This window comes from Aethalodelphis obliquidens, unplaced genomic scaffold, assembly GCF_003676395.1.
Source record: "Aethalodelphis obliquidens isolate GAN/ISIS:26980383/991018 unplaced genomic scaffold, ASM367639v1 scaffold7, whole genome shotgun sequence".
Classification (NCBI taxonomy): domain Eukaryota; kingdom Metazoa; phylum Chordata; class Mammalia; order Artiodactyla; family Delphinidae; genus Aethalodelphis; species Aethalodelphis obliquidens.
In genome coordinates, this window is record NW_020837951.1 from 4520243 (window position 1) to 4545734 (window position 25492).

The 25492-nt window shown below is 44.6% G+C and overlaps 1 protein-coding gene across 5 annotated transcripts in view; it reads left to right on the forward strand.

Moving 5' to 3' along the window:
- MED27 (mediator complex subunit 27) overlaps positions 1-25492 on the forward strand; it is a 198668-nt gene that overhangs the window by 111172 nt on the left and 62004 nt on the right. For 3 of the 5 annotated variants that reach the window (XM_027104464.1, XM_027104466.1, XM_027104465.1), the window contains exon 4: positions 19356-19449. In XM_027104464.1, the coding sequence (XP_026960265.1) occupies positions 19356-19449 (94 nt within the window). Of the gene's footprint in view, positions 1-12681; positions 12805-19355; positions 19450-24933; positions 25090-25492 lie in introns of those variants that run through there. The other 2 variants (XR_003432432.1, XM_027104467.1) reach the window with 2 other exon arrangements.

Genomic DNA, 25492 nt, shown 5'->3' on the forward strand with positions numbered 1-25492 from the left:
TTATGTTTCCTTAACACATGAGGAAACTGAGGCACAGAGAGGTTAGGTGACTCAGCCAAGGTCACATAGTTGGAGTCAGAGCGAGGATTTGAACTAGGGCAGCCAGTGTCCAGAGTCCAGGTTCTTGTCCACGGTTCGATGTTGCCCGGCATCAGTACGGTGACTGACACAAAGACTCCAAATTCTTACTTTCAACCATGTCACTGGAAATGCTACTAGAAGAGCAAAAAGAATCCTCAGAAACTGTAAAAGTCGTTCTTCCTTTACGTTAGGGACAACATTGAGTTTTTAGCCCTATTGCAAGTGACTTGAAATTCAGCAAAAAGAAAACTTCCACCTGCCCGGTCCTTAAAACCTTGAGTTTGGGATTAGCAGGAATGCACTCTGAATCTCAGGTGACAGGACCATATCGCCCTTGTAGATACCCGTGGTCACCAAGAATCATTAAAGACTCCTGAATCTCTGATTATCACCCGCTGTCTTGCTGATGCTTGGTTGCTGTGCACTGGAGCGTTAATATTTGAAAGACAGTAATTTAAAAAGAGAATTCCCCCAGTTTTTTGGGGGAGGAGGAGTGGTGACATCTAAAATTAGTGACACTTTTTATGAGAAATTTGAGAATACGTATCGAAAAATGAGAGTGGCCGAGACGTCATTTAAATGGAATCCTTTATTTTTTGTTGTTTGAACGTTTCTTAACTTTGGGTTTGTGTTTAAGAAAAAGTGAAGCCCGGCGATACTTTTTTTTTTTTTTTTAATAAATTTATTTATTTATTTACTTTTGGCTGCGTTGAGACTTCGTTGCTTCGCCCAGGCTTTCTCTGGTTGCGGCGAGCAGGGGCTACTCTTCGTTTCGGTGCGCGGGCTTCTCATCTCGCTGGCTTCTCTTGTTGTGGAGCACGGGCTCTAGGTGCACAGGCTTCAGTAGTTGTGGCGCGCAGGCTCAGTAGTTGTGGCGCACGGGCTTAGTTGCTCCGCGGCACATGGGATCTTCCCGGACCAGGGCTCGAACCCATGTCCCCTGCATTGGCAGGCGGATTCTTAACCACTGCACCACCAGGGAAGTCCCGGCAGTACTTTTGAACATAAGACAGCCCAAGATTTTGGTGGACATGTAGACCCCACGGAGACAAACCCAGGCTCTGTGTCTTTGCTGGACTCGGCTCCGGGGCTGCCTGTGAGCCAGAGCACTGACCCAGGAACCGTAGATGCCAGAGCAGGGCCGAGACCACCAGATCCAGTGTGACGGCCTCGCCCCGTGGTTATTGAGCTGATTGCTTGCAAAGTCTTCAGTGGTTTTTCAACTTGAAAAGAACAATTTGGAAATAAATAAATTGATCCATTGACCTGTTACAGGAAGGTTCCCACTGTGCTTAGTACCCCCAAATCATTTCAGAAAAGGTTGACTAAGCCACACTGTGATAGATTTTCAGGGTAATAAGTGGACCATAAAATGACCATTAACCAACTTGCTTTGTTTATGAGAGGCAGGCTCTTAATGCCACTGGCCTCGTGCTGGAAGCATATTCCACTGTGGTCTGTTTCATCCCTGTGAAGTCATTGATCAGATGAAAATGACCAGTTATCAAGTAAGTGTTTCCTGGGCTGCAGGCTTTATGAATAATGTGTTCTTCAGTTAAAAACAGCACTTTAAGCAGTTGTTTAAACCTAACCATTTGGGAATGAGGGAGAGAGCTTCATGAATAATTTATTTGCAAAAGAAAAAATTAAGGGATCTGAATTTTTTCACCTTCCCAAACCTTTTTTACATTAAGTGAAAATACCTATAAATGATATAGATCGTGGTAAATAAAATTCGTAATGCATACATGATATCTCTAAGTTTATATACTTTCGCTTTTAAAAAACCTTTCCTGAGAAAGGTACAGTCACATAAATACAGTGAGTTTAAAATAACTGAGAATGGAATTGCTGGAGGGGTTGAGGTATTTTAGAATGTAACGTTGAACGTGCATTAGCGTAGTGCTGTGGGAAAGCTTGAAATATGGTTAATACATCCTTGTGTTGAAAGGACTCCATCAGAGCAGACCAGTTTGATCGCTTGTGCTTAAACCTTATGCTGTCCACTTTCTAAAACAGACCACCATCTTATAAGAATTGCACATCCTTGGTTCAAGGTTTAAATAAGAGAGATTGGGACAGGGGTTAGGTACCAACATCACAAGACCACGATCTCCCCACCACCACCACCACCAACTCCCCTCTTCTTCCTCTTGTTCTTACATCATTAAAAATCCCCATGGTGGGCTTCCCTGGTGGCGCAGTGGTTGAGAGTCTGCCTGCCGATGCGGGGGACACGGGTTCATGCCCCGGTCTGGGAAGATCCCACATGCCGCGGAGCAGCTGGGCCCGTGAGCTATGGCCACTGAGCCTGCGCGTCCGGAGCCTGTGCTCCGCAACGGGAGGGGCCACAACAGTGAGAGGCCTGCGTACTGCAAAAAAAAAAAAAAAAAAAAAAATCCCCATGGTGCTTTATTTGTGGGCCTGACAAGGGGCCAAAGTGATTTGCCTTCAGTGGATGAAATTTTCGTTGACCATCTTGGCACTGAAGGAATTAACAAAGGCGCAGATGAGCCGGGATACTGCCTCACAGTCGTACATCGTCACCACCACCGCCACTACCACCACCTCAGGCAGCTGTTGTTTTTTGAGCAATTACCCGGTTTCAGGCACTGTTCTAAGTCGTTCACACCTTATTTAATCCTAACAACCTTCTGAGCTAAATGCAACCATTACCATCATTTTTTAGTTGAGGAAACTGAAGCTGAGAGTGTTTACTTACTTGCCCAAGTTCCCCAGAGCCCATGTGTTCACCCCTTTCAGCATCTCTGCTGCTTTCTCCATTGCCTCACAGTCAGACTGGAGGGACTTAATGCCAGGTGGGTCACCAGCATCGTATAGGCGCGCACTCACTTAGTCACTGTTCAGTTTCTGGCCCCCAAATTGTTACATAGTCAAGAACCAAGAAGCACGAGCGAGGGCCTCACTGATGTTGCTGTTGTCATTTCCCCAGACTGTCAGAGACCCTCCTGCAGAGCCCATTTTCTTTGGGTTGTCAGGGTAACGCGTTTGGAAACATGCAGCACACACACTAACAACAGCCAGGAGCCAATGCTCACATAACAGGAAAAGAAACCGGAAAAAAAGCAACTTTAAATATAAAGCACAAGGGTTTGAGTTGATGCCTGTAACGTTAATGAAATAAATTTGTTTTCTTGTTAGGAATAACTATGCCTGTGTTTTAAAAAGATAGTCATAAAAGTGAATAAAATTAAATTCAGGCATCCAAAGACATAGGCGTGAGGCCTCTGAAACCTTTGCTAACGAGGAAGAGCCCATTGTCCGGTAGTGGTAGACGAATGAGGCCAGGCTGCAGGGACTGAGTCCTGCCCCTTACAGCTGTTGGTATCAGAAATCCTTTTGCCATGACACAGGGATCATGGTTGTTCCCATCTTCTCTTTCTGCTTGCTGCTTCTGGGGGCTTTAAAAAATGTCATGTTTAAGGTGGCGGCCCTCCCATTTTGAGCCAGTCACACTTGAAAAATATACCCTGAAATTATCTAAACTTAATTTCTGGCCATTTTGTTTCAGAAATACTAACCCCAGGGGGTCCTTGTTCTCTCCACTAAAACTTGATCTATTTGGAAAAATTCCATTTACTCTCTGTAGAAATTGACTGGACATGGCTCCTGTGAATGATACGGTTGTTATTATCCCTGAACACTGTAAAAATGAGCTTTCAAACAGTTGGGTTGGACCCAAACAGAAAGTGACGTATGGCTTGAAAATGGTCTCGTTGGACATGATGCTTCAATATTTTACTGACCAGTGCAGCACAGGTTTTCGAAATATATGTTCAGTTTTTTGAAGTTTTATCTTTAGAGTAGAAACTTCCTCACAAACCAAAATAGATGAATCCAGCGTGTTCGAATCAATGCTGAAGTGTCATCCACATCTGCAGAATGAAAATCATTAGCCCGTTACTTGAAATCCACATAAAATGAAACCATTTTACTCTACTCTTCATCCAGCTTTACCTCTTCACAGAAGGGAATAGTGCTGAAAATGCGTGTAACTGGATTATTTTTTTTTTTCCAAAAGTTTTTCAGAAAATACTAAAGCAGATACCGAGCATGGGGTGGTATCCCGCCTAGATTGAGTTGAGTACATCCAAGCGTGCATTTAACACAAACTCATTATTTCTCCAAAGTCCGTGCTTGAAAATAGATCGAGGAGATTTCTCCAAACCGTGTGGCATAATTTCAAGTACATTTAAACTATGACCAGAATGTTTTGTTGGAAAAATGAGAGTGGATAAGAATATTGTAAAAACTGCAGTGGAAAAATACAATGACGACTTTTTTACACGTGACTCTAAGAGGCTCTTAAATCTGTCTTTTGGAAGAGTTTACTGGTTCGTAACATTTATTAGTAGCCACATATCTAGGACCGGAAGAGATTCAGAAGGTCTGCATTCTAATCCCAGCTCGGTCTACAACCAGCTAGAAGGCTTTACCCAAGCCTGCCAACCTCTGCGCCCCAGTTTCACTTCCAAAGAGTAAAGAATTTGGACTAGCCATCCTCCCAGTTGCATTCCAGCTCCAGAATTTTATGATTCTTTGGGGGGGCTGTTATTATGATTCTTAAATCTGTCAACTCTTGGACTGTATTTCCAAAAATGGCAGATTCACTAAAGTCCTTCTCATGGAGGAAAAAAAGTGCTGGGAGTGACACTGTATGCGCTGTCATCTCAGAGAGTGAGCAAAAAGCCTTTTAGCCTGAGAGCGTTTGGGTCCCAGTGGGCATGCGTGGGCTCTGCTAGCTTAGGTATTTCCCCAGCACGGGATCCCTCAGCTAGTTAATGAAGGTGCGAGTTCTGCCTTGTACCCTGCTGCCTTCATTAGGCCTTGGAATGCAGAGGGCAATGGTCAGTCATCATTTACAGTGGAAATCTGAAAAAAGTCGTGTTTCCCAGAGCTGTCAGCAGGCCCTTAGAACCTTCCTGAAAATGATGAAAAGTTTCTGAGTCGTGCTAATGAAGCTTAAACACTTTACACTGTTTAACAACAAATAATGTGCCCGTTTGGAACTCAACAAAGGAAGCTTTGAATTAGGACTGAAAAATGTCATAGAGCATTGCGGGCAGGGAGGACATACTGTTCTCTGGGTGTGGTGTGTATCACCCAGAGCACCTCCCAGACGGCTGCCTGTCTTTTCTCCAAAACAAGTCGCCATTATCTTGATTTCTTGCCCGCTGCAGCAGATTGCAGGCCATTTTAACAGGCTTGTGATGGGTTTAAATGTCAAGAGTTTTGCCCAGTGGGCAAAACCCTCACTTACTCCAGAGGGTTACAAGTGTTGAAAAGCAGGAGTTTAACCTCCTTGTTTTCATCCTCCCTTAGATCAGAACAGACCTCTCTGATGGCACACCTCCGCTGTTCTCCTGAACTGTGGCAGGAATAACTCCAGGCATAATTAGGCAGGTGTCAGGTTTAACCCTGAATGCCTCTACAGGCGGTCACTTCCTCGCCTCCTGGCAGCCTCTCTACTCTGCTGGCGATGCTTCCACTTGTAAAGTTGTGCCTGATATTTAACCTCGGTGTTCCCTGCTGGAACTCTCTCTCATTATTCTCATCGACCGAGAATAATTGATCTGTCTTCACTCAGCAACTTCCATTTGCACGTTTCAGGAGTAGCTGTATCATCTCCTCTCTGTTAGAGACAGACTCTCTCCCCTGGTTGTTAAGTCTTTGTACACCTTGTTTCCAAAAAGGATTCCTTGGTGTGTTCATCTTCTAAGCATACCCTCCAATTTGTCATCCCTTTGTTATTATTCACGTTGGTACTACACCCTTTTTACCAAAATGGAGTGATTCCCTCTCCTTTTACATGTAATCCTCCGGATTAACACAATTCCAAGGGTTTGACTTGGACACCATTGTGTTGTCGACTCATTCACAGGGTGATTCACTGAGTCCTCCGTGTCGAGGACAACGGAGGGATCCGAGCAGGAGAAACGGACATTCCATCACTATGAGCCGCGTCCCCAATGCACGTGCACACCTGCACACACACACCCCTCCACGGGTCAGAACTGAGTTAAAGCCTTCATAGGGTAGGTGTATGTGGTGATATTTGGAGCATTACGTGGAGTGATGGGTATAACGTAACCAGATCTGAGTTATGGCCGCCTCTGTTTGTGGTAACAGATCTTCTGTTTACGAGCGTGGGTGTCCGAAGTTTAAGAATTGAAGGACCTGTATGCTTATGTTCCTGACTTCTATTCCTAAAGTCATTAGCATTCAAGCAAATATTTGATTTTATCTATTTTATTCTCAGATCCTCAGGTGAAAGATGTATTCCTTGTGTGCCTGTTAATTAACACGAGCCCTGGGGCATTCTGCTCAGCCACGGGAAGTACCCACGTGTGAGCTCTAGTGGGTAGGATCCTTCCTGTAAATTTCCTTGATTACAGAATGGCTGTTTCCTGGGGTTCTTGCTAAGACACTCATCTTTAGTCCTAAGACTTGGTTGCAGGAATCCTTTCTAGTTATACGTTTCTTCAGACATTTCTAGCAATGGGCCCCACTAGACAGTGACAAAGGCAATGTGTTTTATGCCAGGACTGTATACTTGAAATAGTCTTGCTGTTAAAACACTGATGAATTTTACTAAAGTACAATAGATTTCAATTATTCACAAAGGTTAAGGCATGGGGTGTTCTGACTGATTGAATTTTCTAGAATAATCACCATATGTACCATTCGAAGATGGATAGTCTTTAGAAACTGTATAATTGCTTCTTTGTGCATATAGTAAGCTCTCAGGGAGTGTATATTGAACTGACCAGAGCTGGAAGGACCTTTAGAGATCATCTAGTCCAAAGAAGAGGAAACCAAAGCTGGAAGGGCTAGATGATTTGCCCGCTGTGGCCCTGTGAGTGAGCAGGAGAACCAGGATAGAGCCCAGATCTTTCTACACTTAATCCAGGATTCTCTCAGCTACGCACACTGCCCCACACACTTTGGGCTAAGATGGGGTGATGGAGAAAATGGTGGCACCAGTAATTTGCCTCACTTAGTAGAGCTAGAACCTGAACCCATCCAGTGCGACTCGCGATCTTATGATCTGAACTACAGTACTGCCTTCTTAAAATATTTGTTGTTCCCTTTCCATCTGAAAAGAAAGTATCCAAAAATTGTTCCCAGGGAAATATCTTGCTTTAGTAGTAATGTACAGGTCTAAACATATCCAAAATATTTTCTATATTTAAACGCATGTGAAATGCTTAATAATCCAGGTGGGCAAATACGGAGGCCAAAAGAGCATCACAGTATGAGGTTGTCCTGCTGAAATTCTGCTGCTGTGGGCATGTTTGGTATGTGAAGGCTGCATCTCCTCTCGTACTTTCTATGGATTCATGTCCATTTACACCGAAGTTGTAAGGACTGGTCCCAGGCTCTGATGAGAAGACAGTGATGATGATGAAACCCAACTTTGCACCTGAGCCTTTGAGCACTGTGACTGCCATGCTGCCCCTGCCCCTCGCCTGGTTTAGGGCTGCATTGTTGCACATGGTCTTCCTGACACTCACACAGGCTTAGTGCAGCAAACTAAGCTCTCACCACCTAGAGTCCCCAGGGGATCCAGTCTCTCTCCTTGTCTCCCGAAGACTTATCTAAAATGACTTAATTTGACTCTCACCCCATTAATATTTGACGGTAGTGCAGAGAATTCAACACATATTCTAAACATTTTAAAAAAGCAGCCTTAATGAAGTATAATTTACACAAAATGCACCCTTTTATGCCGAATGATATTCCATTTTATGTATATACCACAACATGGGGTGATTTTTCAATGTTAATTCAACTTTGCCTTTCTAGAGGTCACTCTTGATCATGACGTATTGTCTTTTTTATGTATTGCTGGATTCTGTTTGCTAATACTTTGTTAAGGGATTTTATGTCTTTGTTTATGAGGAATATAGTCTGTAGTTTTCTCTGTTTGTAATGTGCTTTTGTCTGGTTTCAGTGTGAGGGTATTCTGGCCCCATCAAATCAGTCGAGCGTGTTCCTTCTTCCTCTGTTTCCTGAAAGCGTTTCCTTAAGATTGGTATTATCGCTTCCCTAAATTTTTGTTAGAATTAACCAGTGAATCCATGCGGGCCTGGAGTTTTCTGTATGGGGAGACTTTTGATAACAAATTTAATGAATAAAAAAAGATATAGGGCAATTTAGATTTTTATTTCTTCTTATATCAGTCATATAATTTATATCTTTCAAAGACTGTTCATCTCATCTAACTTGTCGAATTTGTTTGCACAAAGTTGTTTGTAACATTCTTTTATTATCCTTTTAATGTCTCTAGAATGAGTGATGTTTTCTTGTTCATTCCTGATATTGGTAAGTTGTGTCTTGTTTCTTTTTCTTTGATCAGTCTAGCTAGACATTTCTCAATTTTATTTATTTATTTTCCAAATTATCTGCTCTTGATTTCAGTGATTTTTCTCTATTGTGTTCATTACTGAGAGGCCTGTTGTCGACTGTTTTGAGGAACATTTTCTGGATGAAGTCACCCTTCCAAGCTTTTTGTTTGTTTGTTTGTTTTTTCAAATCATTCTTATGACCTTCCTTGTTGTAAATGATGGGCTTTGTTCCTCTGAAGTTTTCCCCTTTCCCTGGGCAGAGGAAAGTTTCCTTGGGATGGGAGTGCTGTGGGAGAGGAACAAGTAGGCAGGACGCAGGGGGGTGAGCAAGAGGGTCAGATTGATTGACTTTATTTCTCCTCTGATGTGCAGTGTAAAAGCTTGTGCCAGGATTTGAAAGACTGCCACAAGATTTCTCAGCTTACGGCAATACGGTAAATGTTGAGTCGGCCCCGGTTTGGTGAGGCCACCGTAAACCTGTGGGGGTGCCCTCTGAGAGGTTGTTCAGGGTGCCGTAAGCATCTTTTACCTGCCACCGGTAGAATCCTAGATTTGGCTCCACTGGGAGAAATCTATTCTGGTACAAGTTTTAACTCCTTCGAGGGTGGCAAAAGGAATTCTGGAGCCCGTGGCCGTGCATGCCGGTGCCCGAGTGGAAGCCATTTTATTTTCTGTTAAGAAGGCCCCGGTCCCGTGCTCACGTAGCAGATTCCCAGACGCGCTTTCTCGTGTAGTCAGCTCCCAGGGTGATGGATCAGCCAGAGCCCGTGCCTCGCAGTATTGCTGACCTAAACACCTACCCCCTCCCAGGATGCTTAGCTACAGCTCCTCTTTTCAATAGCTCCAGATGTATGGGTGAAAACTTTCTTTTTTTTAAGGTCTAAAACTGAAGATTCATTAAGAATGGAAAAACCCCCGCAGTCTACAAAGACAAGCAAAACCTTTTTGAAACAAAGCTGTTTAATTACCTGCCTTATTTGAAGGGCGTTTCTACACTCAGTCATTTTCAACCACCTCTAGGATTTTTGCCGTAATCTTTGGTCAGCTGTTCTATTATTTGCGTAATATTTTTCTTTAAATAAACTCATTTTTAAAACTTAACCCCTTTCTAAGAAGTAATATCTATGAGATCACAGGTTTTATTTGCTCCTTATATACTTGTCTGTGTACATCCATAGATCACCTAACCCCACCCCACATGCCGCCCTGTGAGTTTCATGTCACGCTTTGGAAATTGTTGGTCTGGGGCAAATGTGAACTGGACGGTGAACTTAGAGGGAAAAGCAAACTAGCGCTTGGCAGTGGTCTGAGAAGGAACGGTTTGTGCCTGCAGCGTGGAGGGGCGTGGCCCCTTTACGGAGAAAGGGGCACTGAGAGGAGGAGAAGAGTGGGTGACAGTTTCTCAGCGAGGCAGATACTTGCATTATGATCCCATTATTCTGTTTAAAGCCATGAATTTCAAAAGTAGTCACGTCCACAGTTGAAACACTCCAGGAGACACTTGTTAAACGAATGATGTTGAATTAGAGTGCTAAGCAGAGTGTATGTGAAGTTTTACTTCATTACCAATTTAGAATAGTCGTGTCACTACTGTTCTCAATTAGTTGAGCTATTTTTGAATTTATTTTTCCGATTTCTTGTTCTAGCGGGAGAATTGCAAGGTTGGTTGGAACGTCATAGGATTTATTTGAGGGGAACCTTTTAGAGTTCCGGGAGGCGTCTCCAGCAAAGAGGCGGTCTCCAGTTTGAGGAGGTCTTTTCTAAAGGGCCTGTTTCCAGAGGTGCAGGCAGGTGTGGGAAAACACAGGGACTAGTGCAGTAGCCCAGGCCGGCCCTTCCCCTGAGGGGTGCGGGGAGAGTGTGGTTACAGGAACCCAGCATGAAAGGGAGCGGGCTGTGAGCTCTGAGGGTCATTTTCGCAGATCCGACAGAGGTGACTGATTTAACAACTATTGTAAATTGGTCTTGCTGGAAAGTTCGATGTGGGTGTTTTGTTTGTTTGGGTTTTTTTTCCCTCTCTGTAACATGGAAGGGCTCCCAGAGGAGGTAGATGTTGGGTGAAATCAGAATTCTTTCCCAAGCTTAATACATTGTTTCAGCATTTTAGGGAAAACTAGGACCCACCAATATCTGAATAAATTTTTTTAAAGTATTTATTTATTTATTTGGTTGCACCAGCTCTTAGTTGCAGCAGGCAGGCTCCTTAGTTGCAGCTCGAGGGATCCTTAGTTGCAGCAGGCAGGCTCCTTAGTTGCGGCACATGGGCTCTTTAGTTGTGGCATACGAACTCTTAGTTGCGGCATGCATGTGGGATCTAGTTCCCTGACCAGGGATCAAAGCCAGACCCCCTGCATTGGAAGTGCAGAGTCTTATCCACTTATCCACTGTAGGGAAGTCCCCCTGAATAAATTTTTAATGCAAGAAGAACAGACGTTGAGAAAAACGTCTACCTTTTAGTTATTAATGTAAAGTAAAATGCAAAACAAGTATTCACCTTTCACCCCTTCCTGTAACCTACCAACTTTGCGCTTTGATTTTCTCCCAACTGGGGAATGGAAGGAAATTTAACTTAGTTGTCCTGTTTTTTCCTGGAAATAAGCCTGTGATCTTGAAGGAAAATGGCTTGTAACCAAATGAAGTGTGAGCCCCCTGAGGGCGGAGACCACCTGAGCATCACTGTGTCCCTGGGCTCAGTTAGGCACCGAGTGGATATTTACTGAACGACTGGGAAGAGAGAAAGTCATGCATTGATTCCATTTTGTCAATACGCTACTCAAAACTTTCTCAGTTGTCTTATAAAGCCCGGGGAATGATAAAAAGGCAATCTGCTTTTTCCGTGCAATCCTCACAGACCTATAAAAGCACTGTGATGTGCAGGAAAGCCCTGGAATGGGGATCGGAGACGTCAGTTCTGGGCCCGGCTCTGCCATTTAGCTGTGCTGTTACCTCGGGCAGGTCACTTAACCTCCTTTTTTCTGTCATTTATGAAGTAGGAGTTTGGCACTTGCCCTTCTTATTTTACAGAGTTAGTGAGAGATCGAATGAGATAAAGAATACAAAAGTGCTTTGAAAACTGGAAAGCAAGGCCTGCTTTCCTGCTCAACCTGACTCTTCTCCAGCAGAAAGCACAGACTGGACCTGTCCCTCCAGAGAAAGCCTGCTGTGAGCCAGCTAATACAATTTATTTATTTTTAATCCTTAGTACTTAAGATCATTCCCTGAACACAGTAATTATTGACAACTATAGGCACTCAATAAATATTTGTTAATAGATAATAGGGATAGTTTACAAACTGAATTCTTTACCTCTCTAAATCATGCTAAATCGTGTATAAGAATTCTGTCTTTATGATGGTATTTGCCGTGTGTTCCAGTTCATACATACCCAGGGCTTACTGGGCTGCTTGACACCCAATGGAAGAAGGAAGGTTAGTTTCTGTATTTCAGTATATGGTGAGTGTTTGCGCGTTTATTTCAACTTATGGAAATGGAGGTAGCTTTTGTTTGCTTGCCCAGGTGGTTCTCCCAGATTTGTTCAGGTAACACATTCACGTAGTTCAAAGTTCATAAGCTACTCAGGAGGGAAGAGGGGAAAGCTCCCCTTCTACTTCTGTGGCCTGGCTACAGTTCCACTCTGAGGAAGCAGCTCTTCCTACTCTTGACAGCCATGTCTGCTTAGGTGTTGAGTTTCCATAAAGAGATTTTGAAGTTTTGAGTGTCTTTTCTTGAAAGAGAATAACAGTAGGTAGCTAGCTAGCTGGGTAGAGGTGGCAAGGGAGGGAGTGTGGTGAGAGACGGTGGAGGAATCTTAGCTTCTCTTTCTGTCTGTCACTCGTCTAGTCTTGCTTTTTTACGTACAGTTAGAGAATAACTAAACATCTCTGACCTACGTGATGATACAAATATTTTACAAACCTGAGAAATTTGACCAAAGTGGAGGAAGTGAGCAAGTTTGACCTAAGTTTCCAACCCTGTTTCTTCAGCATATTGAGATTGATAGTTGGAGTTTCAGGCAGTCTCATTCTCATGAAGTAATTAAACAAACCCCCTTCTGTTTCCACCCACTGGCAAAGTCCTCTTGGTCTCATCATTCTGGACAGGTGTGGAGGAAAATCTTAAATTATTTTCAGATGGTGCAAATTACTCCTTTTTTTTGGTTTTTTGTTATCTGCTGGGCATTACCCTTTCCCCAGAAAGGTGGTTTATTAATATATGATTTCCTAACTTTCAGATTTTGTACGGGTGGAGAAAATGAACGGCATGTATCGTACACACGGTGTGGGGTAAATGCTATTTAAATCTGGTCGGAGCTGCTAAACGTCTCGCTAACACGGGATCACTGGCTAGAGTCCAGGTTTGTTGGGGTTTTTTTGTTTTTTTTTCCTTTGAGGGGGGGGTCAGACTTTAGAGAACTAAGCCATCTGTCCAGCAAGTTATTTTAAGGCTTTAATAACAGGTACCCTGCAATATATTTCAGTGTGTAGGGGAGACAACTAATGTTTTGCAAAACCGATATCTTTAGAAATGTCTTCCACATTCTGTTTTGTTATCATTTTGGTATTGTAATCCTGATTTGATAGCACACATCTTTGTCCTAATGTTTTTGCAGAATTAATTAGTTCATTAAAAGCAGCATTTGAAAACTGGCATGTCAGTAACACAATGCATGCCTTCAGAACGCTCTTCCTTCTTAGAAGCATCGAGCTGCTCCTAAAACAGATGCAGGGATCTTGTAGCTGCGTATGAAGCTTTAAGACTTTGAAGACTCTCTGCTGCCTTCTTTGAGGTGCGTTCTGAGGGGCTCTGTGGTTGCCGTTGTTAGTGACTTTTGATGGCTAATGTAGTGAACTCAACACGTCACATCTTCACCTGCTAAAGAGAACTTTGCATTGTAGTTGTTTCATAACCGCCTAACTGGCGTCTGCATAGCTTACTTTTAATGTCCTGTCTGCTCCTTCGGCAAATATTTAAGGAGTGCCTGGTGGGTACCAGGCACCGTGGCCAGTTGCTGGGATTCAGCCTTGAAGAAGGCGGTCATGCAGTCCCCTGGAGAGACCTGTTGAGGAGATGGACCTTAAGTAATCACTGGGAAAAATTGCTTAATTACAACTGGGACGGGAGACGCAGAGAGGATTAAAAAGTGTAACAATAGAACTACCATATGACCCAGCAATCCCACTACTGGACATATACCCTGAGAAAACCATAATTCAAAAAGAGACATGTACCACAGTGTTCATTGCAGCACTGTCTACAATAGCCAGGACATGGAAGCAACCTAAATGTCCACTGACAGATGATTGGATAAAGAAGATGTGGCACATATATACAATGGGACATTACTCAGCCATAAAAAGAAACGAAACTGAGTTATTTGTAGTGAGGTGGATGGACCTAGAGTCTGCCATACAGAGTGAAGTAAGTTAGAAAGAGAAAAACAAATACCATATGCTAACGCATATATACGGAACCTTAAAAAAACTGGTACTGATGAACCTAGTGGCAGGGCAGGAATAAAGACATAGACATAGAGAATAGACTTGAGGGCATGGGGTGGGAGGGGGAAGCTGGGGCAAAGCGAGAGTAGCATCAACATATATACACTATCAAATGTAAAATAGTTGGCTGGTGGGAAGCAGCTGCATAGCACAGGGAGGTCAGCTCGGTGCTTTGTGACCTCCTGGAGGGGTGGGATAGGGAGGGTGGGAGGGAGGCTCAAGAGGGAGGGGATATGGGGACGTGTGTATGCCTATGGCTGATTCACTTTGTTGTACAGCAGAAACTAACACAGTATTGTGAACCAGTTATACTCCAATAAAGATTTATTTTAAAAAAGTGCCATAAGAGGTGAGATGAAGGGCGCACTGACTGATGGGGCGCCGGGGGGAGTGTCAGAGAAGGTTCCCCTGAGGAAGTGTCATTTAAGCTGGAACCCAAAGACTTGAAGCAGGCATGGGGCTGACCTGGGCATGGGGGTGGGAGGAGTTATGAGAGGAATCCTCCAGGTGGAGAATGTAGAACGTGCACAGCACAGCGTGCAAGGTAGTGCGAGCCTGCTCTGGACGTGGGGGGAGGAGGCGGGGCCAGGCCAGAGCAGAGCAGCAGCTGGACCTCGGGGCCTCGTTGGCCCTCTGAGGACTTGAGGTTAAGTTCACCACCGAGCTGTGCCTTAAGCAGTGATGCAGAAAGCGGGGAGCTCTCTCTTTTTACAAGCAAGGAGCTGCTGTAAAGCACAGGTGATGTGGCTGTAGAAGGCAGAAGGGGTTACTTACTATCAGGTGACCTCTAAGGTCATGGAAGTAGGTCCTTGACTTTGTTGGAAAGATAAGCAGTGAGAGACAGTAGTTTAAAAGCAAACACTAACCTTGGACTCCAGCATGGAAGCATGATTTTAAGATGATCAGAACTATCAGATCCATTGTACCCCCGGTACTACCACTTCAGTTATGTTCACTTCTAGGCTGCAAAAAATATATATATATTTCCAAAATGAAGATAGCTTTATTGAAAACTACAGTTTTCCATCCAGAAAGGACTAAAGAAGAAAACCAGTTACCTTCATTCTAGAACAGGTCTAGAGCAGTTTTTCTGAACTTGGGGTCCATGAATGGACTTTAAGGGACCTATAAACTGCAGAAAATTACATGCAAAATTTTGTGCAGACATATATTTTAGTTTTTAGTGCATTCTGAAAGGGATCTGTGACCCAAGAAAGATTTAAAAACACTGATAAGTCGGAAAACCAATAGTCTTTTACACGTTTGCAGAAAGCCTTTAGGTTTCAGAGGAAATATTTGTGTGTGATTTCACAAGGCTGAAGGAAGTAATTGGGTGGAGGGAGATACTGGTCAGTGGGTTGGAAGCAGCCTGGTGGTCCAGCAGTGCACGGGGCTGTCTTATAAGGTGTGCTACAGGCTTGTTTATTTAAGCAGACCATCTCTTGGAGATGCTGTTAAGTCCCTAGATTGACGGGGACATTGAGTAAGAGGACCTCTGAGATCCCGGTGTTCTTTAATTCTCTGATTAAGGACATTTAAAGGAGCAGGCCAAGCTACTTGAAGAAAATCAGAAGAGAACAAGGTTTATAGGGCTTCAGAGACAAATGTTAGGATTCCGAGAAAGGCATGGTTGTTTCTGAATCAGCAGAGATGTTGGAATAGTTAAGACTGAAGCTTGGTACTAAGGAAGCCTTTGGAAAGCCTGAGAAGGAGCCGTCGGATGCACTGGGGAAATTGGATCCGAACCCATTGAGAGTCTGACTGTAACTGAGGAGCGGGACAGGGAGATGGAATTCTCTAATTGCTTAAAAGTTCATTTTCTACCTGAAAATATTGAAACTATGAATCACACCTTGATCTGAACCTGTGATTTCTAGGAGTTTGTGTTTCTAAAAACCTGGTGCTTGGACCAGCCAGCCAGCTGATCAGCTGAGTGCTTCAAGGAGGAGAACCAAGCAGCTCTCCGTTTTCGAAAGGCCTCTGTAATGTAAATAGGAACAGCAATCTTTCCAAGTTATTACCCTGTTAACAGGTTGACAGATATGTGCAAATTGTGACTCACTGCTCAATTTGGCACGAAATTAATGTCGTTCTGCACCGCGTCTGCTCAAGTGTAAACTAGTCGCCACTGCCGTGTTAGTGCTTGTTTGCCTATATTCCAAAGGTAAAAATTAAAGTCATTCGATCCTGCCGCAGAGCGGAGTGCAGCATATGGTGGCGTGTGGGAGGGGAGCGCGCTGTTCCTACCTGTCCTGGGCCCGCGCTCTGAGCTCTGCACGCGCTGGCGGGGCTGGCGGGGCACACAGAGGAAGCCAGGAGCCCCCCCCCATGCCAACCCCCACCCTCTGCAGAAAGAAAATGTCATCTCAGCTCCAGCTTTTTAATTTGCCGTTCCAAGCTTTCCTTATTTCTGTCAAGTCACTAGTGGTGCATTTGCGTTTTGAAGGTTGGGTCTATTTGAAAATGAAATGTTTTGATTTTTTGCTTCTAGGATTCCGACATTGTTTTCCTCAGCGAAAGATGCAGCTGACTTTCTTTCTCTTTTTTGGCAAATACATAATGTCACCTGTAAAAAGGAAATTTGCATCTCCTTTATGTTAGGTGTGGGAATGAAGAACCGTCTCCTTGAAGCGCATTTTTGCTTAATAAAATCTTTGGGTTGAGCTTTGCTGAGCTTTATCTGAGATCACTGGCTGGGGAGGGAACCAAAAATACCGCCCCCGACCTCTCTACTTTCCCATGTCCGCATCAGATATTTCTTCTGGGGCTCTTTTCTCCTGCCACTGCCTCCCTTTACAAGTAAAGAGCTCGTATGCAGAGGATTCCAGAAATGTCAGGGAGCATTTGTTGCCTCTGCCCTTTCAGAATGCTGGACCCTGCTGAAAGCAAGCGAACCGAGCAGCTGGCATAGAGTCCTGGAAACCTACACCCTGAACTTGGTTTCTGGAATCATCACCTCACCTACCTATGCCCCTAAATTCCCAGCCTACTAGAGAGACAGGTTTTCTAGAAAGTACTTCGGAAGCTTCAAGGTGAAAGGTACAAGGGAGAGCAAATTACCATGTTAACTTTGTGCTCAAGTTCTGCATATTCATTTGCATTCTGTCCAGAGCTATAATGGCTAGTGATTGAGGATCCGTTCAGAAGACATTGACTGTCCCCCTCCCCGTTAGCATGTACTTAGCAATGACCTCCATCCACACAGGACAGTGGATTTCTGCTTCCTGCTGAGTCTGAAGTAACTGGGTTTACATCACACACGTAGAGTTGTTAGCAAAGCAGTCTGTAAATGCAGAAATGTCTCCAGTGACCTGGTGTGAACTTTTGACATGAAGGTTGCCACCTGTCTTCCACCATCTCAAGAAACAGTAGGCAGTTGTGAAAAATGAGTTAATTTCCTCCTTTTCTCATCTTTTCGCCTCTTTTGTAGCGTTTAAGCTTAGAGCCAAGGTTGTGTATCGTGAAGCTGTAAATCTAGAAGGGACCGCGGGAGATGATGCGTGATGTCTTAGTCAGTCTGGCTCTGAGCCATCCAGGAAAGATTGTTTCCTAAACCATTTTCAAAATCAACAGAATGGAGCCTTGCCTTTAAGCAGTACCTCTTTTCTTTTTAAGCTAGTTCGCTTTTTAATGCCACATCCTCACCTTGTGGTCCTTTCTTGAGATGGAAGATGGCTCTTCGGTACTGAGTTTTAAAAGCCGTTTGCACACTTGAAGAATACCCGAGTCTCCCCACGGGCAGCCCCGTTTTCTGCAGGAGCAAGTAGCCTTTAGCGCACCTCCCCCCTTCTCGCTTGTCTCTGCTCTGGTCTTCCTATCATTGTTACTCACCACTGGGCCTTCTAGAGTTTCCCCCTTCGTTTTTCAACTTGAAGTTTAAAACTGCATATAACGTTCCCTAGGGAAAACCTGATAGGTTAATCAGCAAGATTACTGACTTCCATAGCTCATATGTTGATGTTCACGTTTTAACAATTGGCATCGTGTTGTCTGCTGTCTCTCATGAGCCCCAGGTTTCAAACTAAACTCTGTTCATGTTGTGAGTGGAGAGCGAATCTCCCTCTTTCCCCGAGAGAACATAGCTTTTATATGTCCCTGATCTAATGGACGTGTAATTTAATTTGTCGCATCCAACAGATACGAAATCCAACGTAAAAATTCTTAACAGATAGTTTTGCATCTCAGCTACTGTTTTCTACATCCCCTTTGTGTCCGTGTGATTGGACGGTGAGCACAAATGCTGCTGTGATTTTATTCTCAGAGGATCTGAGCCAGACCCAGATCTGTTGATGCTGTGGGTTGGTGTTTTCTCAGTGAGCTTCCGCTGGGGTATTGGGGGTGGGAGGGATTCTTCCTGCTAAGAGAGGACAGTTCTGCAGACTATGCCCACGATGCCCATGATATACCAGTAAGAGTATTTATAAATTTTAAGCCCTAAGTTTATGCCATGCTAAGTGCTTAATGTCATTTATCTCAATGATCATTGAATCGTAATAGGTACAGCTTCCATTTGGACCAGAAGAACAGAAGACTGCCTTTCAGAGGGATGTTTCCAAGAAAAAAATGGAAACTGATATGTCTGATATGTTTGACCATAGTCAGAGAAGTTTTAGAGTCAGGTAGAGAGTTTAAGGGAAAAAATTGTCACAGGTACACAGAAAAAGAATCAAGTGAAAATCCAGTGAAACAAAAAACTGTACAAGTGAATAAATATACTCACGAGCCACTATGCAGCTCAGCTATTAAAAAAATATATATAGCAGATATTTTAGAATGTAAACAAGAAATACTGATTTAAGCAAAAATGGTGAGATCATTTGCATTAGTTAGACTCAAACCAGAAAAACAGGAATGACTTCAGGTATTTAAAACAGAAGGAATTTAATCCAGAGACTTGATTATTGAGGTGATTGAGATGAGAAGCCAAAGAGGAAACAGGAAGGCAGACAGAGGTGAGCAAAACAGGAAGCTGCTTCCATCCCTAGACCAGGAGGACAGAGGGAGGGGCCCGGTAATTGGAGCCCAGTGGCCAGGAAGGTGGCAGAACTAAATTCTGGTCTATAGAAGAAAGCCACGAGGTCACACCTTAAAATGAAAAATGAAGACCAAAAATGAAGACCAATAAAATGAAAACCAAGAACTGGCATTAAAAACACATCATGTGGAAATACAGAGGTAAATACCAACAGAAATCACTAAAAAAACGGATGGTCACTAAATCACTAAAAAGCAAGAGGGAGAACTGGGGAGTAGTGTTTTTCCTTAAAAGGCTTATAAATCCCATCTACCTTCTTAAAAACGTATTTCACTAATGAAAAATTAAATTGAGAAGGAAAGCGTACCGTAGGTTTGTATTTCTGTGGCTAGGGCTCCAGCTCTTACACCTGTGTGTCTCTCTCCCTCTCAGGTATGTTGACGACGTGATCAGCCGCATCGACAGGATGTTCCCTGAAATGTCCATCCACTTATCCAGACCCAATGGGACGTCCGCCATGCTTCTCGTAAGTTCTGCCTGACCTGTTTGTAGGGACACGTGCAAGGACATTGGCCTCCAGGTTAACCTGTTTCTGTGTGGTCGGAGCTCTAGAATGGAAATTAAATCCCAGTTTGATGGTGAACAGCGTTATTTCTCTTTACCGGCATTCTGTAGTACGTTCTACATGCTTTTGAATGAAATCACAGAGCCCATCTAAGAGTTACCCAGACAGGAAATACAGTGTGAGACCCTGTCCCCTGTGAGTCAGTTCATGGTGTTTTGGTGAACCTGTCTTATAGTGTACCAAAGACAATAGGAACGCTCGCCTATTGGATCCTGCTATGGGAAATCATTTATAAAATCCATTCCGTATTTGAAGAAAGTGTCTGAGTGCTTATCACTGACGGTTTCTGATTTTGTTGTTTCTTTTTTCTTTTTCTTTTTTTTTTTTTCAATATTTATTTATTCATTTGTTTGTTTTTGGCTGTGTCGGGTCTTAGCTGCGGCACGCAGGCTCCTCTCTAGTTGTGGTGCGCGGGCTCAGTAGTTACGGCATGCAGGCTTAGTTACCCTGCGGCATGTGGGATCTTAGTTCCCCGACCAGGGCTCGAACCCACGTCCCTTGCATTGGAAGGTGGATTCTTAACCACTGGGCCACCAGGGAAGTCTGATTTTGTTGTTTCTGATGTGGGTTTGCCCTGAGCAAGTTGGCCTCCTGACCTCATCACTGATGTTTGTATTCACATAAATTCACCAAAGACAGGTGTGTTTGGGAAATACGGTAGAATAGAAATGCTAAATTATAGTAGCAATTAGAAAGGCACAGAGACTGCAGTGATGAGGTGCTTTTCTGGCACTCTGGGTACTAATACACATGCTTGGAGAGCCCTTCCTCGAGCACAGATTTTGAGGAGCCTCCATGTTTTACAGAAAAGGAGAATTAACTGCTTAAGAGTGATGGTTTTTGATGGACATCAGGAAGGCAAGCTTCAGGACTGAGTGTTTTTTTTACGTCTCACTAGCACTGCTGCTCTGGGGCCTGGTGTGAAGTCCCCGGACTTCAGCGTTTTACCATTGTAAACTCTTATAAATAGGTAGTCACCCAGGACGAGCGACTGTTCACTCAGTCCACTCACCTGAAGAGAGCAGGCTTATTGTGTGTGCATGTGTGTTTTTCTCTTAAGAAAGGAAAAGACGTGGGATTGTTAATCGGGCGGGATTTCACATGCGAGGCAAAATCAGTGACGTTCATCTGGGTAACATGCTACTTTTCTTTAAAATTCTTTCAGTTAAAAAGTACAGCGAATGAGATAACACAGCGTTCTTTTGCTAGAAAAAGAAAACAATTTGTATATGTCTAGAAAAACATGCAATATTTTCTGCCCCGGTTAAACGTACAAATTGTCTAAATGTTAAGATCCTCTAGACCCAGCAGCTGAAACATAAATCCCACTTCCAGGATACTTGACAGGGACCAAAGAGTTAATGAAGATAGAAGTGAAAGTGTCCACAGTGAGATAGGTTTGCTCAAATTACTTCTGGGTCATTGAGCCTCCGTTTCCTGGTGAAGGTATAGGGATTTGGCATGGACAGGAGTGAGCAGGGACAACAGGCTTCTAGGCAAACAGTCTAAGATATTAGAGTTACTTCCACCTGAGAAAGTGGGCTTTTATTTCACAGCGACCTGTCAGCCTCATCTGCTTTCTCACTGAGCTTCTGTTTTCATAGACTGATGATGAGAGTTTCGGGGCTCCGTCAAGGACAGGATTCGCTTTTATACACACCGTTTTCACGGCCACGAGTGGCTAATTCAGATCACTGTGCATCTGGCCAGCAAGCTGTCATCTTCCTTAGGTGACATGGGAATTCACACAAGGTGGTGTCTGTTTATAGGAAGAGCAGTGGGTGATCTGATTCGGAATTAAATTGCCAGGTGGATAATCATACTTTTAACATCATGGCTTTATTTGGCTTTTACTTTTAAAGATGGTATTTTATTAGACTGCAGATCCCTAGGCCACTTGCTGTCACCACACACATCTTCTCTGAGGTCGAAGGGAATTTCCACCTGGGCGGAGAGCGGGACCGGCAGCTGCCACCTCCCCTTGTCCCCTCGCTAGTCACCTGTGCCCTGTGACCGGTGGAGACAGTGTGAGACCCGTGCTGTAGGCAGTGGGGCGCCACTGCACGAGGTTCAGGCAGGAGTGAACCTTGTTTTCTGGAGATCCTCCTGAAATGAATTGTGTGAATCTGGGAGGTGGTGCACTCTGAAAGCTTTGGGAGGCAAGTGAGACTGATGGGGGGACCGACCAACTAGGCCGCTGAAGCAGGACGCGCGTGGGCAGTCTCTGCTGACACCTCCCTCTGCCTGCTTGGCTGAAGCCTGAAGTGCACCCATGCTTTGTAATAAAGCAGCGTTTCCTCCTGAGTCAGCCAGGCTTCCGTGAGTGCAGGCAACAGAAACCTGCTCTGATGAACTGAAGCAAGAAAAGGGTTGGTTTTTGTCTTTGTTTTGCTTTTTAATGATGCTGGATGCTCACAGACATGAAGATAGAGCTGCCCTGCCAGGAGGGACAAAAACCAGGTCCACTCCAGGGGTGTCAGGAGCAGGACAAGGTCCCTTTTTTTTTTTTTTTTTTTTTTTTTTGCGGTACGCAGGCCTCTCACTGCTGTGGCCTCTCCTGTTGCGGAGCACAGGCTCCGGACGTGCAGGCTCAGCGGCCATGGCTCACGGGCCCAGCCGCTCTGCGGCATGTGGGATCTTCCCAGACCGGAGCACGAACCCGCGTCCCCCGCATCGGCAGGTGGACTCTTAACCACTGCGCCACCAGGGAAGTCCGACAAGGTCCCTTTTGGACTCTGTGGCCCAAGTGATTTGACCTCAACTGCCTTTCGTCCTTTCATCCTGCGCCTGTGCTCATATATCCGAAGGGAAACACTCCCACTGGCCTAACCTGAAGTTGTCCCTCCCCCTGGGGGGGTGGGTCCTGCCTTGGCAGCCCCCGAGAAGAATGTGGAGTGGAGGAGGTCATTCCTCAGGGGAGAGGCAGGGCCGAGCAAGCAGTCCGTATGACAGCACATGTCCCCTGCCCCCTGAACCACGCGGAGCCTGCCTTGTGCTTTACCTAGCGCTCATCTCCTTTCCTCCTCGTAGAGGCCCTCAAGGTACGTAGCGCCGATGGGTTTCATTTCACAAGTGAGGAACCTGAGGTGGTGGAGGTCGTGGTTTCTCCAGGCTCGTGCAGCCAGGACACGGCTTCCAGGCCTCCGGGGTGCTTCTTCCTCCCGTCTCTGATTATACTTCGTAGCGCTGGTGAGTAAGATTTGGGTGGTCAGACACCAGGCGGGTAATTTTTTCTTGTTTTTTTTTAATTGTGTAATTTGATGTATACAAAGGAATATATGTAATGTGTATGCCAGTTTAAAAGTGTAGTGATAAACACATGAGCTTACTACCCAGTCTAAGAAGCAGAAGATAAGCAGTGTGTGCTTCTCCCCAGTCCTTGCCTCTCCCCCCAAAATCACCACCACCCTGATAATCATCCCCTTCTCTTCGTTTTTTAAGTATGAATTTACCACATGGACATGGATCCCTAAGTAATGTATCGTTGAGTTTTGTTGAATTTTGAACTTTATAAGAACAGTGTCATATTGTGTGGTTGTTTCTAAGATGTAGCCATGTTGGTAGTTGTATCTGATAATTTGATCATCTTCATGGTTATGTAATAGTTCATTCCGTGACGGTACACACTTTATTCTTTCTCCTGTCATTGTGCGTTTGGGTTGTTTCCGGTTTTGCTTTTTAAATAATGGTGGCGTGGTCATTCTTGCACATGTACCAGGATATATTTTTAAGCTTTCGCCCATGCCACGGAGGCAGTGGAGGAAGGGCAGTGTTGGGAGCAGTGGAGCAGACAGCTTTTCCTTTCTTTTTTTTAAAAAATAAACTTATTTATTTTATTTTTGGCTGTGTTGGATCTTCGTTGCTGCACGCGGGCTTTCTCTAGTTGTGGCGAGCAGGGGCTACTCTTCGTTGTGGTGCGCGGGCTTCTCATTGCGATGGCTTCTCTTGTTGCGGAGCACGGGCTCTAGGCACACAGGCTTCAGTAGTTGTGGCACGTGGGCTCAGTAGTTGTGGCTCGTGGGTTCTAGAGCGCAGGCTCAGTGGTCATGGCGCATGGACTTAGTTGCTCCACGGCATGTGGAATCTTCCCAGACCAGGGCTCGAACCCCTGTCCCCTGCGTTGGCAGGCAGATTCTTAACTACTGTGCCACCAGGGAAGCCCCGGACAGCTTTTTCCAAGAGTCACTTGAATTGTGAAATGTAGTGGCCTGGTGTCCACACTGGTGTACAGAGGAGTCCAGAAACAGCTCTGGTTAACATGGCCTGGCGTCCACAGTCAGCATGTGCCACTGATCTTGTTGTCACTGCAGATCTCTTCTGGTTTTGGTGTGTGAGCACAGAGGGGGTTTTGGATTTTTTGTGCACACACATGGAAAAATGGCATAAAGTCATTGAACTCCAGAGCATTCTGTGAACAAAGGGCAGGTTTGGTGATCCCATTTTGGTTTCCTCCCTCACCAAGCAATCCCTGCCAGGGAGCAGCAGGGTGCCTTAGATGTACGAAGATCTGTACCTGGGAGCCTCAGCCTGTCACCAACAGCTTCTTCACAATGTAGAGGGGAAAGGAAACAATGAGGACTATATTATCGAATTGGCACCTTCTAAAGCGATTTGGGGTCAATTTTGCTCCTCTGAAAGCTAAACCTGCCTTTCCTTGTTGGCCTGGAGACATCGGGCTTCAGAGCCCATCAGATGTAGGAGCAGTCACCTCCGGCCTGGGCTCTGTGCTTGACCTGGAGGCCCAGGCATTGTATCCGCTTCCTGCTTGTGGACACACAGGGAGCGCAGGCTCAGGAGGAGGGAAGGGAGGACAGATCGGGGCTGAGTCAGTGTTCGCTGAGTGAATGCACGAATGACGCAGAAAAGCGTCTTTCTCTTCTGGCTGTCCCGGTTTCTCCCCATGGCTGCAATGGGGACCTGCTACTCAGGGGAGAGGAAACTAGCCTGCTTCCAGAACTCTCAGGGCGGTTATCACCTTAACTTCTCCTGGCACCTTTGTGAGCTTTGGGTCATCGACTGGAGCCTGGACAGGCCAAGTCCTGGCTAATATGAAATCTGAACTTTCAGCCTCTTACATAATCCTTAACTACACTCCGGCTGGCTCTCTCCGCTCTGGTCGGGGGCTGTTTTGGGGTTGTGTAAGTTAATAACTCATGATAAAGTAAATTCTGTTCCTGTTCTTTGAAGAGATGAGCTCAGTCATCCAAAAATAAATCTAGCTGTGTTGATATTTAGTTTCAGTTAATCTACCGCCTTACATCCCATTATTAATTTTCTTCAAACAGTCAAAATATTGTAAGAGCTTAACTGAGTCAGAGTAGAACAAGCAGCTGGCTTCTTTCGGCATTTAAAATATTAATCCACAATTTTTTACTGATCTACTAGGTATGAAAATGTAAGAGAAGAAGACAAAGATGAAGCTTCAACCATACTTGAAACGTACCTTAATACGTTATAGATTAATCTATATTGTTATATGGTTTACAACAGATAAATCTCATTTATCAATCTCTTTAATATACTTTTTACCAACCCTCAGTTTCTTTAACGTATTCATGCCTTGTTTTTGAATGACTCATCTGTTTTAAACCGTTTAGACACGTTATCTCATTTCACTCCATCCCGAGCTCTCTGAGGTAGGAAGACTGTTGAACAGCTAAAGTGCTTAACTGTTTTGGGCCTTGATTTCTCTGCTGGGTTCAGTAGTTCTCAAACTTTAGTAGGCCCAAGAATCACCAGTGTAGTTTGTGGAAAATGCGTATTCCTGGCAGGCAGCCCAGAAATTTTGATCCAGCAGCTCTGGGGTAGAGCCCCAAGGCCACATTTCCCACCCGAGTCTCGAGTCATCTATGGAGCACGTTTCAAAAAGCATAATGTTAAACCATTGTGCCCTTGGAGTTCCAGTGAAGGGGGGCCTTTTTGATATGTCTCAGATCAAGCATCA